The 14,199-nt window shown below is 41.9% G+C and overlaps 2 protein-coding genes across 4 annotated transcripts; both read right to left on the bottom strand.

Annotated features, from left to right (window-relative positions):
* Positions 1-5,040: 5,040 nt before the first annotated feature.
* On the bottom strand, positions 5,041-8,406 carry LOC123136379 (uncharacterized). Of its 3 annotated transcripts, none has more exons than XM_044555740.1 (4): positions 8,013-8,406; positions 7,852-7,908; positions 7,615-7,747; positions 5,041-5,588 (listed from the first exon to the last, which is right to left on the bottom strand). In XM_044555740.1, exons 1-4 carry the CDS (start codon positions 8,131-8,133, stop codon positions 5,465-5,467), a joined length of 435 nt encoding a protein of 144 aa, XP_044411675.1. In that variant the 5' UTR covers positions 8,134-8,406; the 3' UTR covers positions 5,041-5,464. The 3 variants fall into 3 exon arrangements, 2 of the variants coding, with proteins under 2 accessions (XP_044411675.1, XP_044411676.1); XM_044555741.1 differs by lacking the exon at positions 5,041-5,588 and adding an exon at positions 6,419-7,058; XR_006466868.1 differs by lacking the exon at positions 5,041-5,588 and adding an exon at positions 6,420-7,058 and having other exon boundaries at positions 7,852-7,928.
* Positions 8,407-10,312: 1,906 nt separating this feature from the next.
* Positions 10,313-12,672, bottom strand: LOC123133858 (uncharacterized). Its single transcript, XM_044553253.1, has 3 exons — positions 12,532-12,672; positions 11,447-11,674; positions 10,313-11,073 (listed from the first exon to the last, which is right to left on the bottom strand). Exons 1-3 carry the CDS (start codon positions 12,571-12,573, stop codon positions 11,026-11,028), a joined length of 318 nt encoding a protein of 105 aa, XP_044409188.1. The 5' UTR covers positions 12,574-12,672; the 3' UTR covers positions 10,313-11,025.
* Between the last annotated feature and the right edge of the window lie 1,527 nt (positions 12,673-14,199).

Here is a 14,199-nt window from a genome sequence, read left to right as displayed (position 1 = left end):
GCGTGTAATAAAACTTGCGCCAAAATGGACGAAAAAATTCCTCGACATATATGTGCCATGTCATGACACCATGCCAAGTTTCGTGATTTTTGAGTGAGTTTTGGATTTACGGGGATTTAAAAACTGAGATTCTTCTCACGAAATGTTTTCAAATAGCACAAGGTTCACTCACGAAAGTCGTGTGCCTACCAAACCGTGGCCAGTGCCACCCTCCCCCTATTGTGCGCGCGATGTGCGTCGTGCGTTCTGATTAGCTAGAACCCAAACCCCATAGATCGTACGTCTGCACCGTTGGATGCTCCCAGATCGAACGACAATCCTCAGCCCTTTCGACAGCACATGTAGTACATGGGTAAGCATTGTGTGCATGCATCGTGCTAGCTCATGCTTCCTTCTCTACTAAGTTTTCTAAACTGGCTACTGTTTCCCGCCACTCCTCTCATTGGTTTCCTGCATTTTCTCCCATCGTTTTCCTGCTACCAGTGTCTGTGATCATTGAAGGCTAGGCAGCAACACACCTGCCATGTAAATATCGCACACAGTTTCCAAAAGCACAAATGTGCATGATAGGAGGGAGTAGGTCCCATAGGGTGACCAGCGTGAAACGCCTTAAAGGCAAGGAGGCAATTCCTATCAGCAAGGGGTTGCTTCCCATCCGCTAGCCTAGTCAAATAGAACGTAGAAGTTAAGCATGCTCGGGATGGAGTAGTCCAAGGATGGGTGACCTGGTGGGAAGTTGCATATCTCAAGATTCATTTATCTCTATAATGACCATGTCATGGCGATTATATAAACCTTGAGATCCTTGTTTTGCTAATTTATAGACTATGTTTTTATTGATTATTTTTTGCTCTAAAATAATTAAAGAATGATTGACTCTATAGTGACCTATCATGGCAATTATATAAACCTTTTTCACGTCGCATGCAGGGTATAGAGGTGTTGGGGAATACGGTAATTTCAAAAATTATCCTACGATCACGCAAGATCTATCTATGTGATGCATAGCAACGAGAGGGGGAGTGTATCTTCATACCCTTGAAGATCGCTAAACGGAAGCATTTATTAACGCGATTGATGTAGTCGTACACCTTCATGATCCGCCCCGATCAAGTACCGAACGTACGGCAACTCCGCGTTCAGCACACGTTCTTCTCGATGACGTCCTTGCCTTCTTGATCAAGCAAGACGGGTGAAGTAGTAGATGAGTTCCGGCAGCACGACGACATGGTGACGGTGTTGGTGAAGAACAATCTCCACAGGGCTTCGCCTAACCACTACGGAAACTATGACGGAGGATAAACTAGAGGGGACGGGGTTGCCGGCACACGGCTTGGTGTTTCTTAATGTCTCTTTGGTGCTAGCCCTGCCCCTCTATTTATATGTTGAGCCTTGGGGTCGAAACTTGGAGTAGAAGCCTCCACAAAGTCGGTTTCACCCGAAAGGCAAGAGTCCTTCTCGGACTCTAGGGCCAGACGCCAGGGTTCCCGATGTCTGGACCCAGACGCCAGGGACCCTGGCGTCTGGCCCCTGGACTCCGCAAAACTTCCTTTTGCACTTTTCAAAAACCTTGTGGGCTTTCCCCTTTGGCCCCAATAAAGTGTTCTCATACCCAAACATTTCAGGAAACATTCGGAACCCCTTCCGGTGAATTACGGAACCCTTCCGGAGACCAAACACTATTATCTCATATATCAATCTTTATCTCCGGACCATTCCAGAGTTCCTTGTCATGTCAGTGATCATATCCGGGACTCCGAACAACATTCGGTCACCAACATACATAACTCATATAATACTATATCGTCATCGAACGTTAAGCGTGCGGACCCTACGGGTTCGAGAACTATGTAGACATGACCGAGACACCTTTCTGGTCAATAACCAATAGCAGAACCTAGATGCCCATATTGGCTCCTACATATTCTACGAAGATCTTTATCGGTCGAACCGCATAACAACATACATTGTTCCTTATCATCGGTATGTTACTTGCCCGAGATTTGATCGTCGGTATCTCAATACCTAGTTCAATCTCGTTACTGGCAAGTCTCTTTACTTGTTCCATAACTACCGGAGTGACCCGCGCATTTGCGCGGCAAGATTTGTAATTTGTTATGTATATTTACATTTTCTAGCATTTTTATATTAGATTCAAAATATTGTTAGCCTGTTTGTTGCACATTTAAAGTTATAGAAGGAAATTTGAGTGTGAGTCATCCAAAAATTTAACCCTATGTTATTGGAATCATGTCACTTTTCTAAACCTAAATATATAGTGTGAAAACATAATAGAATTTCATTGATTAATGTATAATTTGAGAAACGAAATAATCACATGAATTGATGAGAAGATTTTTTGGAAGCTACACGTGGAAAATTTAAATAACAATGGGACTTAAGAGACTCAATGAGATAAATAATGGTGTGAGGATAATAAAAAATGTATTCAAATACTTAGAATGTTCAAGTTTCCAAAAACTGGTTTCCTCCAATTTTATATGAAAAAAATAATATTTCATTATTCTTATTACGAAGAAAGGTTTGTTGCCTTTTGTCGGTCTCGCAACCACGACATGTTAATGAAGATTTGTCTTTTTCTACTTTGGCGGGAATGATCCACATCATTCAAATACTGCTCAACATGAAATAGCCGATCACACCTACCCTTATGTTTTTTAAAGCCATGGTTTTTGAAAATTAAAATATTAGGAAAGGCGTATTTGTTTTGTATACATGTATTGCTTTCGGATGTTAGTGGCCGGGACTTGTGTTGGCCGGGACTTGTGTATGGTACTCATGTATACCTCTTTTCCAACTATCTTGTCAATGAACTTTAATACATGGTAGCATGTCACGTTGTCATTTATCATTCATTGCTACATATTGCATGATATCAACTGTAAAATAAATTCTGATTTTAAAATTCCATATTGTTTGGTTGAATTTTCATACGCAAGTTTAGAGATTTTTGGATTTCATAAATTGTAGGAAAATGTCCTATTTCTTTATATATAAGGTAAGAGCATAATGTCAGCTCATTTGTTGGTAGGGCAAACGTCGCGTACAAATATTGCCAGGTAAGAGCTTGGAAATGATTTATCTTCAGGATCGTGTTTCTTCATATTGTATGTCCATGTAGAGAAAAATGATATTATTTTAACTCAGACATTCCAACACGTACCCCCTATTTTTGTTAAAGCAATGGTTTTTGAAGATTAAAATAGAAGGAAAAGTGTATTTCTTTTGTATACATTTATCGCTTCCGGATGTCAGTGAACTTTAATACATGGTACACAAAAAAGCAATGGTTTAATTAGTGGATTCAAACGTGATCTAGTCAGAGTGATATATATGTTCAAAAAAGCCAAAAATAAATGTACGTGATTGGTTATTGTTTTCAGTAATACATCTCATCGATAGTCGCCACTAAATAATAACCCTATTTATTTTCATGGATCATATAAATTTTCTTTTATTTGTTAAATTGCATCTTCTCTGAATGTTGCATTAAACCCTTGTCCACACAGTTCTATGGCGTCATATTTTGACCCAATTTTCTCAACCCTGTCACATATTGTATGGTTTGAGAAGTTTCCTACGATGTTGGTTATTCTTTCTCACTCATTGTCTTAACTGTCATTGTTTAGGGTTTCCATCTCCCTGCTTTTGTTTGTTTTGTTGGTACAGTGCTCGCTCATAACAGTAATACATTTGATTAATTCAGCAATTCTTCCTAAACAATGCCATTTCCATCATGTAAAACAAAACAATGTCATGCATTTCGTGTACGCAACCCTGTGCATGTATACATTCCTTGATTCTTCCTAGTCTAACACTTAACTGTCGCTCACACCCTCCTGTGATGATAAACACACCAATGGAACGTGGAAAGAGCGGGAAGAACATTATTCCTACACGGGAACAGTGCTGCCGCCTCGCCGCCCCAAACCAAATTTGAAGACTCCCTAAAGACATCTGGAACGAAATGCCCTTTCCATTGCATGACGGGTCAGGGTGCGATGTCGAGCTCGCCGCTGTTTATGACCATGCACCGATTTCCTCTTCTCCGGTGACCTTACCGGGCTGGGCCACCATTGAAACGTTGCAGACGTCGAGCATCGCCTGGCGACAAATGTAGGTGTGACCGCTAATTGTTTTTCAAGATAGAGTCTGACTGAAATAGTATTTTGTTGCCCGGGCTATAATTAATGCATGATATTTATGTGATCTATTAGACCAATAAATAAATAAAAAAATGAAATATATTTCATTCATTAATTTGGTAAAAAATAATAATTTAACTTTTAGACCGGGATATTGTATGCTGATAGGCATGAGTGGGGAATAAAAAATGGGTCTAGTAGAGGTGCATAAAAAAAAAGAAATTGGCATTACATGAACCAATGATATATGCAATCGTGATACTGCAAAACTCTACCATCTTTGGTTTTGGAAATTGATGTAGGATTTGCAATAAACAACTCTAAATACACTCACACAAAAAACTATAATTACATTTTTTTCCTGTTTATACAGTATGTTACACATATAATGTGGAACGTATACCATATAGTAATGTTTGCACATGATAAATTTGTTAGGTACTCCAATTATTTGTGTGAATAAAAAATGTATTGTATCCTCGAAACCATTACCACGTGGTGGATAACAAACATACCGTCACCCGCAAAAAAAAACATACCGTCCATGCTGACAACTTTGGCACACAATCCATCTACTACTATGCTTCTTCACGACTTAAATCAGCATTGTGATCGCCACATGAATATTAAATGGGTTTCACTTCTGTGTTGCAGGAGAGAGATGAGTGTGAACTGGGAGATACTGATTAGTAGAAGAGTAATGGCAGAATAGATATGCAACTGAAAAAAAAAATGCTCACCGCTGGTTAAAAATCCTCACTAATCACGTCTCATCATCATCTCTACTACTATAAAATAAGCAAACGTTAACACCCCTAAACGCACCCCACTTACTGTACACAGAAGAAAACACATCAATTGGAGGGTAGCCTACTCAATGGGATCTAACCGTCAATATAGAAAAGTACCCCTGACGTTGTACGATAAGCAATTTAGGTGGGCGGACGAAACTCTGCCGTCCTTGAGCCAACGCCAACAAAAAGAAAAGAAAAAAACACACCGAAACAGCCACATCCGCTCCAAAATTAGCGGCGACCAATCCTCCTCCCGCTCTTCAGAGTTGCCCTCCACCGAAACGCCCGCGCCGAGGACGCCCGCACCAACGACGCCAGACGACGCCGACGACGCCCGCGACATCCACGACGACAACCTCCTCGCCAACACAGGTGCATGCTTTCTCTTCAATCTTTCAGACGCCGTCGCCCACACTGACGCGACTGTCTCCGGACTGCGCATCGGCGGCGGCAAACTCCTCGGCATGCACCTTTGCACGCATCTTTCAGACGCCGTCGCCCACACTAACGCGACTGTCTCCGGACTGCGCATCGGCGGCGGCAAACTCCTCGGCATGCACCTTTGCACGCATGTGAAGATGTTAACAATGACATCCGTTCATTGCTCCTGTTTCTGTTCTGCATAGTTCTACATAAATAGTGAAACCATGGTTAATCCACATACTAGGATCTATGATTGTCCATGTAATCGATGCAAGAGATGAACCATATGTCGTGAGCATATATTATGAAAACCAATCATAAAGTGCATGAGCAAGTGAAATCATACCACGGATCCTCAGCAGATCCCCATGGTACTGAAAATTTGATACCACTGACCTAACCTATGACTGAAACAAATCTTTGTAGTTTGCCACAATGTTCTGTCAAAATCATATGACCATAAGAAAATACACTCTATGCATGAGGCCTCTTGATCGAAAGCGACAATCGCGATTGAATCTATTACAAAGATGTCCCCTCAAAATCATATGACCATAAGAAAATACACCCTGTGCATGAGGCCTCTTGACAGCGACAATTGCGATTGAATCTATTATAAAGTAGAGCATTACATTTCGAGGTTGTTGGTTCCATATTCTAAATGATGGTCTTGCGCTCCATTAAATATAATGATCTCACATGTTTTTACAAGAGTTCGTATTCGTATGGGCCCTACCACTCCCAACAGGACCCCCACTCCCAGCAGGACGCGCATCCCCTTCCAGGATATAAGCAACAACCAAACATCAGGTATTGATCATAACCCAGTCAGGACGCGCACCTCCTTCCAGGATATAAGCAACAACCAAACATCATGTATTGATCATAACCCAGTCACTCAAGTTCGATACAGTATTACAACTGCTGAACTGTTTCATGATTTGCAGACCCAAAGGAACTAAAAAGGCAGAGGGATAGAGAGCGGGTATGCAAAAAATAAAGATGAGATTAATAAGAGAAGGCGTGAAGCCTACAAAAGAAAAAAAAATACTAGTGAGGAAATAGATGGCCTACATAACGGAACACCGGCACAGCTAGCTGTATCACAAGGTAATGATGATCAAATTTCATTATCTATGCCCCAATTGAATTGGCTATAACTTATTTGGAACATGATATGGTGAGTCTCAGTTCCATATAAATGTTTGTATAGATGGGACCTAAACTAACAAAAACCCTATTTTCAGATATACATTCCAGTTAACATTGAACACTTCCATTGGTACCTAGCAGTTATAAATGCCGGGCAGCGATGCATCCAGGTGCTCGACTCGCTAGGCCCAGGAATGAGCCGCAAAGACCTCACCGCTATGGTTAGTCATTAGTCCCACTACACCATCTTTTGATAACACGATTTCTGTTATTGTTCGGTTGTGATGCTAATACTTTTTCATTTATTCATTCAACAGCTCAAAGGACTAGAAAATGTATTCGAATATGCATCGCTTCAAGTGGAACTAAAAACTGATAAGTGGAAAGACTTAAACATCTCATCATGGCCAAGGGAAGAGTTTATTAAGAGCAAACTACAAAGAGACTGGTATACCTCCTAACTCAAAGGCTCAAAGTAATTGACTTCCGAAGACTCTGAATTTAGGCTTATTTTGACAGCAATCTGTAGGAGGAATTAGTTTAAATAAGCATGGAGTAGTTTAACATTCTTGAAAGCAAGCTGCGCACACATCTTACTGAATTTAGGCTCATCTTGAAAGCAAAGTTTTGATAGTTTTTTAGCTTTGACATACAATTTTGATAGTTTGGGGACAGATTTAGTCACTGAACCAATTATGACCAGCACATCATTAGTCTCAATATATCTGAACTTCTATCTCTGGACCATGTGGCGGCAAGCAAGCAAATTAAATTGGTAAACAGTACAGTGTACAACTGATTCAGCACTAGAGGTCGACAGTGATAGCACCAAGCGAAATTCAGTAATTATAACCAGCAAATCATTAAACTTAGTCTGAATATCTCAATTCTATCTCTGGACCATGTGGCTGCAGGCAAGCAAATTAAATTAGTAAACAGTGCAATGCCTATCTCATTGAACACTAGGGCCTGAGAGCAACTAGATTCAGTCAAGCATGCAAGTGAATCTAGAGCAGCAGAAAAATCAGGGAACCAGACCTATGAAATCAAAACGAGAGAGAGGTAGAGGGAGGCTTGACCTTGGATTGTTGCTGCCCCATGGCTGGGCGTCATCCCGTGAGAGAAGCATCACTCCTCCTCTCCCTACATCAAGTTGGTGCAGGTGCGTGGTGAGTTGGAGGCTGGCTGCATCCATTGGCGTGTTGAGGTCTCCTGCAGCCCAGCACGAACACCAACAGAGCAACAAGGTATGAGGAACACGCATACACTCCTGTAGAATTGAATCAAATAGAGAGGGGAGGCGGGAGGTGGCGCACTTTTTCCTTGAGTGAGTGCTGCTAAAAATCCATGGCTGGGTGTCTTCATCCTCCTCGCTGTGCATAGAGTCCAGTTGCTGTGTGCGTGAGGCAGGAACGTACATCTCATCTCAGGGAAGGGAAGAAGAAGAAATCCAAGAGGAAAGGAGAAGGGGGCGGACCTGTATGTCGTCGGGGTAGCCTTCCTGTCCCGGAGCCACGGGGTAAGGTCGCCGGAGCCAGACGGAGCAGATCCAGCGCCGGCGCACGCGCATCCAGCGCCTCCTCGCCCAGCAGCACCATCAGCGGCGGATAAAAATTCAACCTTTGACCTACGGGGTGTGAGAGAGCGGCCGCGCTGGTGACGAAGGGGAGGGCAGCCTGACCAGGGAGCGCCGGCGATGGTGACGAAGGGGAGGGCAGCCTGACCAGGGAGCGCCGGCGATGGTGACGAAGGGGAGGGGGCGGCCTGACCAGGGAGCGCTGGCTATGGTGGAGAGAATGGGGAACGGAGGAGATTGTGAGGGAGTGGTGGGGAACTATCCAGAGAAGAATCTGAGGCGGCAGTGGAGATGATGACTGACGGTTTTTTTTTAGAAATCTGACGTTTTTTTCTTAATACTACTATGTAGAGTACTGTACTAGGCAGTGACGGGAGAGATTGTGATTGATCACGGCCTTGTCCGAACCAAAAAAGAAGTTGTCTTATTTTTATCGGTCGTGTCCGATTCACCTCACATTATAATAATAAAAATTAGATCCAGAATAGATGTTTTTACTATAGACTAGGATACATGTGTTGGATCAGAAATATGTCACACTTTTTGAAAATATAATTTGAGTGACATGATAACATTTTGTAGCGATCTGATACCATGTTAACTTGTTTTGTTTGAGACGTGCGTTGCACGTGCATGCTTACTAGTATGGACCAAAGGACATGTGTGGATAGACTCGACGGTGATGGTGGTGCTGGATCCAGAAATCAGTTAAGGATGTATTAATTCACGGGGCGGATGTCGGGCCACACTTAGTAGTATCATGTTAGAAAAGGAAAGCTACATGGAACTTATAGATGTTAATTATGTAGTGAGAATTTTTCTTATTACTTTAACATGATTTAAAGCATTCTTTCTTTTTCTGAGGGTAAAAAAGAAAAGGAAAACTTAAATAATTCTTCCTAGTGTCATGTATACTACCTATAACTACCAGGAACATATTTCATACTTCAAAAATTTATATAAAGGCATTATCTAATAAATTTAGAATACCAATTCATCACATAGTAGAACAAATGATGAAAACATAGTAATTTAAGTGAAATATCCATACCATGTAGATGCACGTTACATGAAAACAATTGAATCCTTTCGACTGGTTTAACATGTATGACAAACTATATGATGATTTTGCTCGCACGTGGATGCATCGGATGCAGACGGCGCCCACCTATTGACAGGAGGAGTTTGTCCGGAGTCGATTGCGGCCATCTCTTGTCCCGTGCCTCGATCCTCGGTGTTTCTCCTATTGAGTCATCAAAGATTCGTTGAGTTTTCCTTGTAAAAAGACACTATATCTATATACGTAGGTGGACAGGCAATTGCCTAGAGACATCGACCCGTTCATCAATCATACTGGAACCCCACTTGACCATATTAGAAAAATTGAGCATCTTTATTGAATCAGGGTGATGTTATTACCTTTTGCTCGCCATGGTCTAACCCAGCCGTCGAGGAGATGTGCGACATGCTTCCAATCCAACTCTTCCATCTGTATCAATCCCATCAGATAGCCAAGAAAACCATAGTAGAACAATGGTTGATTAATTTAATAATGGATGATTGAATTAGCATGAAAGAGAGAAAACTTAATCCCTAATCAGTATGTGGCCGCATGCATGCATGCATGCATGTGTGCTGCACGGGCTCCTTGGAGGCGTCGAGGGCTCACGGCTGCCACGTCTTTGTATTTTTCCTCCGCTCCTTCTGAATCTTGACGACTACCTCTATTCATGCGATTTAAAAAAAATACAGATCTATTAAGGATGTATGGGTGCATTCCAAAATAGTACGTGTCCTTGTATTTCCCTTTTGCGTGTGGTGGCCGTGCTATGCACGATTCTGTTGTCGTTCCTTTTTGGGACTTCTTTTTCCTAACATGTGCTAACACGTCCGTCTTAGTCCTTTTTTTTTTAATTTCAACACGCATGAGTTCTTGGAGAGATATAGCGTGACATGCCAATATGCTCCTACGTATCTTGTACCTAAAATCCTTTTAAATCTCAGCCGTTATAATTAGGACCCACTATATGATTAACGGACCAAATAATTTAGCCTGTGTGGATTAACGTGATGCCTAGTTTGTTTCTTGGTTTATAATTACTAGTACAAATGCCCGTGCGTTGCACCGGGCAAAAAATGAAATATAACCTGCTCCAGTGCCAGTATGCAATATTTTTTAATATAATTTTGTAAACGTCAGAAATAAGGTTGAGTATTTTTTGTAAATCAATGCTGCATAAAGGAAAAGTAAAATAGTTTGATAAACTTTTGGGTGCCAATAGAAGCAGATTCAACTAAATATCTTAAAGATGTGATATGAAAAACAAAGTAAATATTCATATTCTATGAAAGGTAAGTGCAATACGATTAATCTAGTAAAGTAATTTGGAATGTCGGCTTCACTAACTCTTTACCATCAACTAAATTGTGAGGAACCCATTTGTTTCACCATAAATAGAAACCAAAAAACTTTCAATCTATTAGATAAAGTAAACTAATTAGGCGGCCTAATCAAAGATGTACGTCTATATCTGTTTAGGATTCATCGAAGAACACATTTGATGCTGTTAGAAATGCTATGCAAAATAAGTTAGCAAACCGCCGTAAAAGAGACGAATAATTTGATATATTATTCAGCAGAATATAATATAAATGGATGCAGTATTCAACTTTTACCAGGTCTAACTGATAAGGTTTACCATGAGACAAACCTGAATCCTTACAGCCGCAATTAAATTTTGCACAGCTGAATTATAATACTGGTAAAACAACTATACCACCATAAGTATATTCTACCTAAACGGTTTCAATGGAGAGAACCTATACACTCAAGGATTCCTGGGAGCAAGATGCAAGGAAAAGGACTAAAATACTGGGGGTAATGAAAGTTCCAATGTATAAAAACTTGCCCTTCTCATGTTCTTTGGTAAATACATATCTTACTCGAGCAATAAAATCGTTCCTACAAAATTGAAGGTTTGAATCTTTTCCATTATTAGATGAACATACAAAAACTTGCCCGCAGGCAAGAACTGCTTAAGTGAACAGATAACTTCAAATAGTCAGCCATGAAAACAACAAAGAAAGGGAAGTAAGAAAATATAGAATTTTTTCTCAGGTAATTAAATTAAAAGGAAAATGATTCCACCAAAAGACAGAAGCATTGTCGTCCCACATACTTAAACAAAATAACTATTGCCACAAGTAGCAACACAGCCAGCAATCGCACAGCAGCAGCCAAACACACATATCAGGCTGGACATGCACCAACATCAAACAAAAAAGTAAGTTTGATGTTCATGTAAACGAAAAGGGCATTTCTTGAGATTTATTACCGCATAAGGGAGAGTGTGGCTGGCGAAGAACAGGGGCGGGGTCGTCATCTTCTCTGCACATATGCACATGAAGCAGAGTGAAGCGACGGAGAACCGATAGGGTAGGTCATGCTGGATCTGACAGGAGCAGGCGACGAAGACCAGCAGTGCAGCCACTGGCGGCGGGAACCTCCACACGCCCCTCCTCCTCGAGCTCTTAAACTGTGACTTCCTTGGTCGACTCCAAACCTGCATTGAGCAGAACATCTCAGCAAAATGCAATACTGTACTCCATTAACTCAAGCAAGGAGAGAAAAAGAATATGTTCCATCAATGTTATTCTAATTTGATATTAATGAGAAATAATGTCAGAAGTACATTGGTCCTTGATTTTGTTTTCTTAGATAGGGTCTCTTGTAGGTTGTAGTAGATGTATTAAGGAACTAAAACAAATCAAGTCTGCATTTTTGTGCCAGTTGGAGACCTACTGCTTTTGTATCTTGTTGTATACAATTCAAATGATATAGAAATTATGAACTTGAGACTGAGACACCATGTAGTAGATTGGACATTGTCTTACATCAAACACATATTGAGGATTTACAACAATCTCTTGTGACAGGGCCACTAATAGCAATCGGGGAGTAATGCAACAGAAGTTCTATGCAAGGAGATTAATATAAATTAATAGAATTATAAAAAGCAAGGCAGCAAACCTCTTTAGAGAAGGCTAATGTTTATTTCTTAACTGAGGTACTAAAACCACACAAAAACTTATAAATACTAATTCTGAAGAGTGAACAGTATGAGATCAGTCTCCCTAGAATTAGTACATACTACACAATGCGTAGATAGTATATGGAAAACAAAGACATGTGCATAATCTAGAAGACAACCATGCTAGCATATTCATGAGGCAGGGAAGACAGCATATGAAATGTGAACTTGCATCATTGTACTGTTTAGGCTATCCTTTCCCTTTTATACCACATCTTTTGTTCAACATGTTCCTCTGCATTTTCACTTGAACAACATTCTGTTGAACCAAAAGACAATACCACCAATGCCAATTACCAAGATGACAATAAATAAAAATTGTTAGCGACCTGTGAGAGTTTAGCCAACATATTATGTAGCTGATGGTCCATCTTTGCAAGTAAAAATTTAGAATAGAGGCCTGTCTTTGTCAGCGGCTCGTCTAACCTGCAGAATCGTGCATCATTCTATCATTCCCTTGCTTATAGAAGCACTACTCACTGAAAACAATTAAAATTCCTCCAACAAAGAACTGAAGCGAAGCACGACAACAGAGCAGTGCCAAAATCCAAAACGTGAGCAATGGCTTTTCCAAGTAAAATAGCATGTGTGGCATGAGGGAGAGGGTGGGTATTGGAGGAACCTTGCCGGATCCGGTCATGGCGACGAGCCGCTGGGTGCAGTGGCAGGAGTACTGAGTTGGAGATGCCGGTGATGTGGAGTCGAGGTCTGGGCGGCGCAGCAGATGACGTCAAGGCGGGAGATGTGAGAGGAGGAATACCAGGGAGGCAGTAGCAACGACGTCGGATCCCCCTGTCTCCCGCGGTCATCCGTCGTCGCCCGGCTCCGGCGAGCTCCTGCCTAGGTCGCCGCACCGTCCCTCCTTTCTTCCTTCTCCTTCCCCTCACCTCCCTGTCTCCTTTCGCCCGGCAAGCCACGATCCGGCCTTCGTCGTCGTCACCGGCGACCCCCGCCTTGCCGCCCGCCTCCGGATACGCCTCCCCAGCCCCTGCCACGCATGAATCCAGCCGCCGCCTTCGCTCGAGCCACCGCGCCGCCCCCAGCCGCTCGAGCCACCGCGTTGACCCGATCCAGAAGCTGGGCTTGAGCGGCGGCGCGACGGCGGGTCGAGTTCCGGCGGATTCCGGCGGGGCGACGACGGGGCGGAGTTCGGCGGCGCGCGGCGGCGTTGCAGGGCGTGGCGGCGCTGGAGGTGGATGAGATTGGGGTTCATGGGTCGTTCGTGTGGCTAGGTTTTTTTTCTTTCCAGGGGGACCGCGGGTTGAATTCTCAAAACGGCAGGGTTCTTTTTGTAATAACGAAACGTTTTCTGAGATAGCAACTTAAAAAGGGACTGCGGGTTGATTTCTTGAAAATAGAGGGGCTTTTTTGCAAAAGTGACGACGACGTACGACCAGAAGCACTCCGTGCTTTATTAGTAGGGAAAGATATAATAGATAGATGCGTCATCCCGCAACTAACTCATTAGTCACATTGCTTGCAAGGCTTATAGTGATGTGCATAACCGAGATGGCCCAGAGATACCTTTCCGACAATCGGAGTGACAAATCCTAATCTCGATCTATGCCAACTCAACAAGTATCATCAGAGACACCTGTAGAGCACCTTTATAATCACCCAGTTACGTTGTGACGTTTGGTAGCACACAAAGTGTTCCTCCGGTATTTGGGAGTTGTATAATTTCATAGTCATAGGAACATGTATAAGTCATGAAGAAAGCAATAGCAATATACTAAACGATCAAGTGCTAAGCTAACGGAATGTGTCAAGTCAATCACATCATTCTCCTAATGATGTGATCCCGTTTATCAAATGACAACTCATGTCTATGGTTAGGAAACCTTAACCATCTTTAATTAACGAGCTAGTCAAGTAGAGGCATACTAGTGACACTATTGTCTATCTATTCACACATGTATTATGTTTCCGGTTAATACAATTCTAGCATGAATAATAAACATTTATCATGAAATAAGGAAATAAATAATAACTTTATT

Source organism: Triticum aestivum, chromosome 6B (genome assembly GCF_018294505.1).
Source record: "Triticum aestivum cultivar Chinese Spring chromosome 6B, IWGSC CS RefSeq v2.1, whole genome shotgun sequence".
NCBI classification, from domain to species: Eukaryota; Viridiplantae; Streptophyta; class Magnoliopsida; order Poales; family Poaceae; genus Triticum; species Triticum aestivum.
The sequence above is the reverse complement of the archived record's forward strand: the minus strand, read 5'-3'. Positions and strand labels throughout refer to the sequence as shown.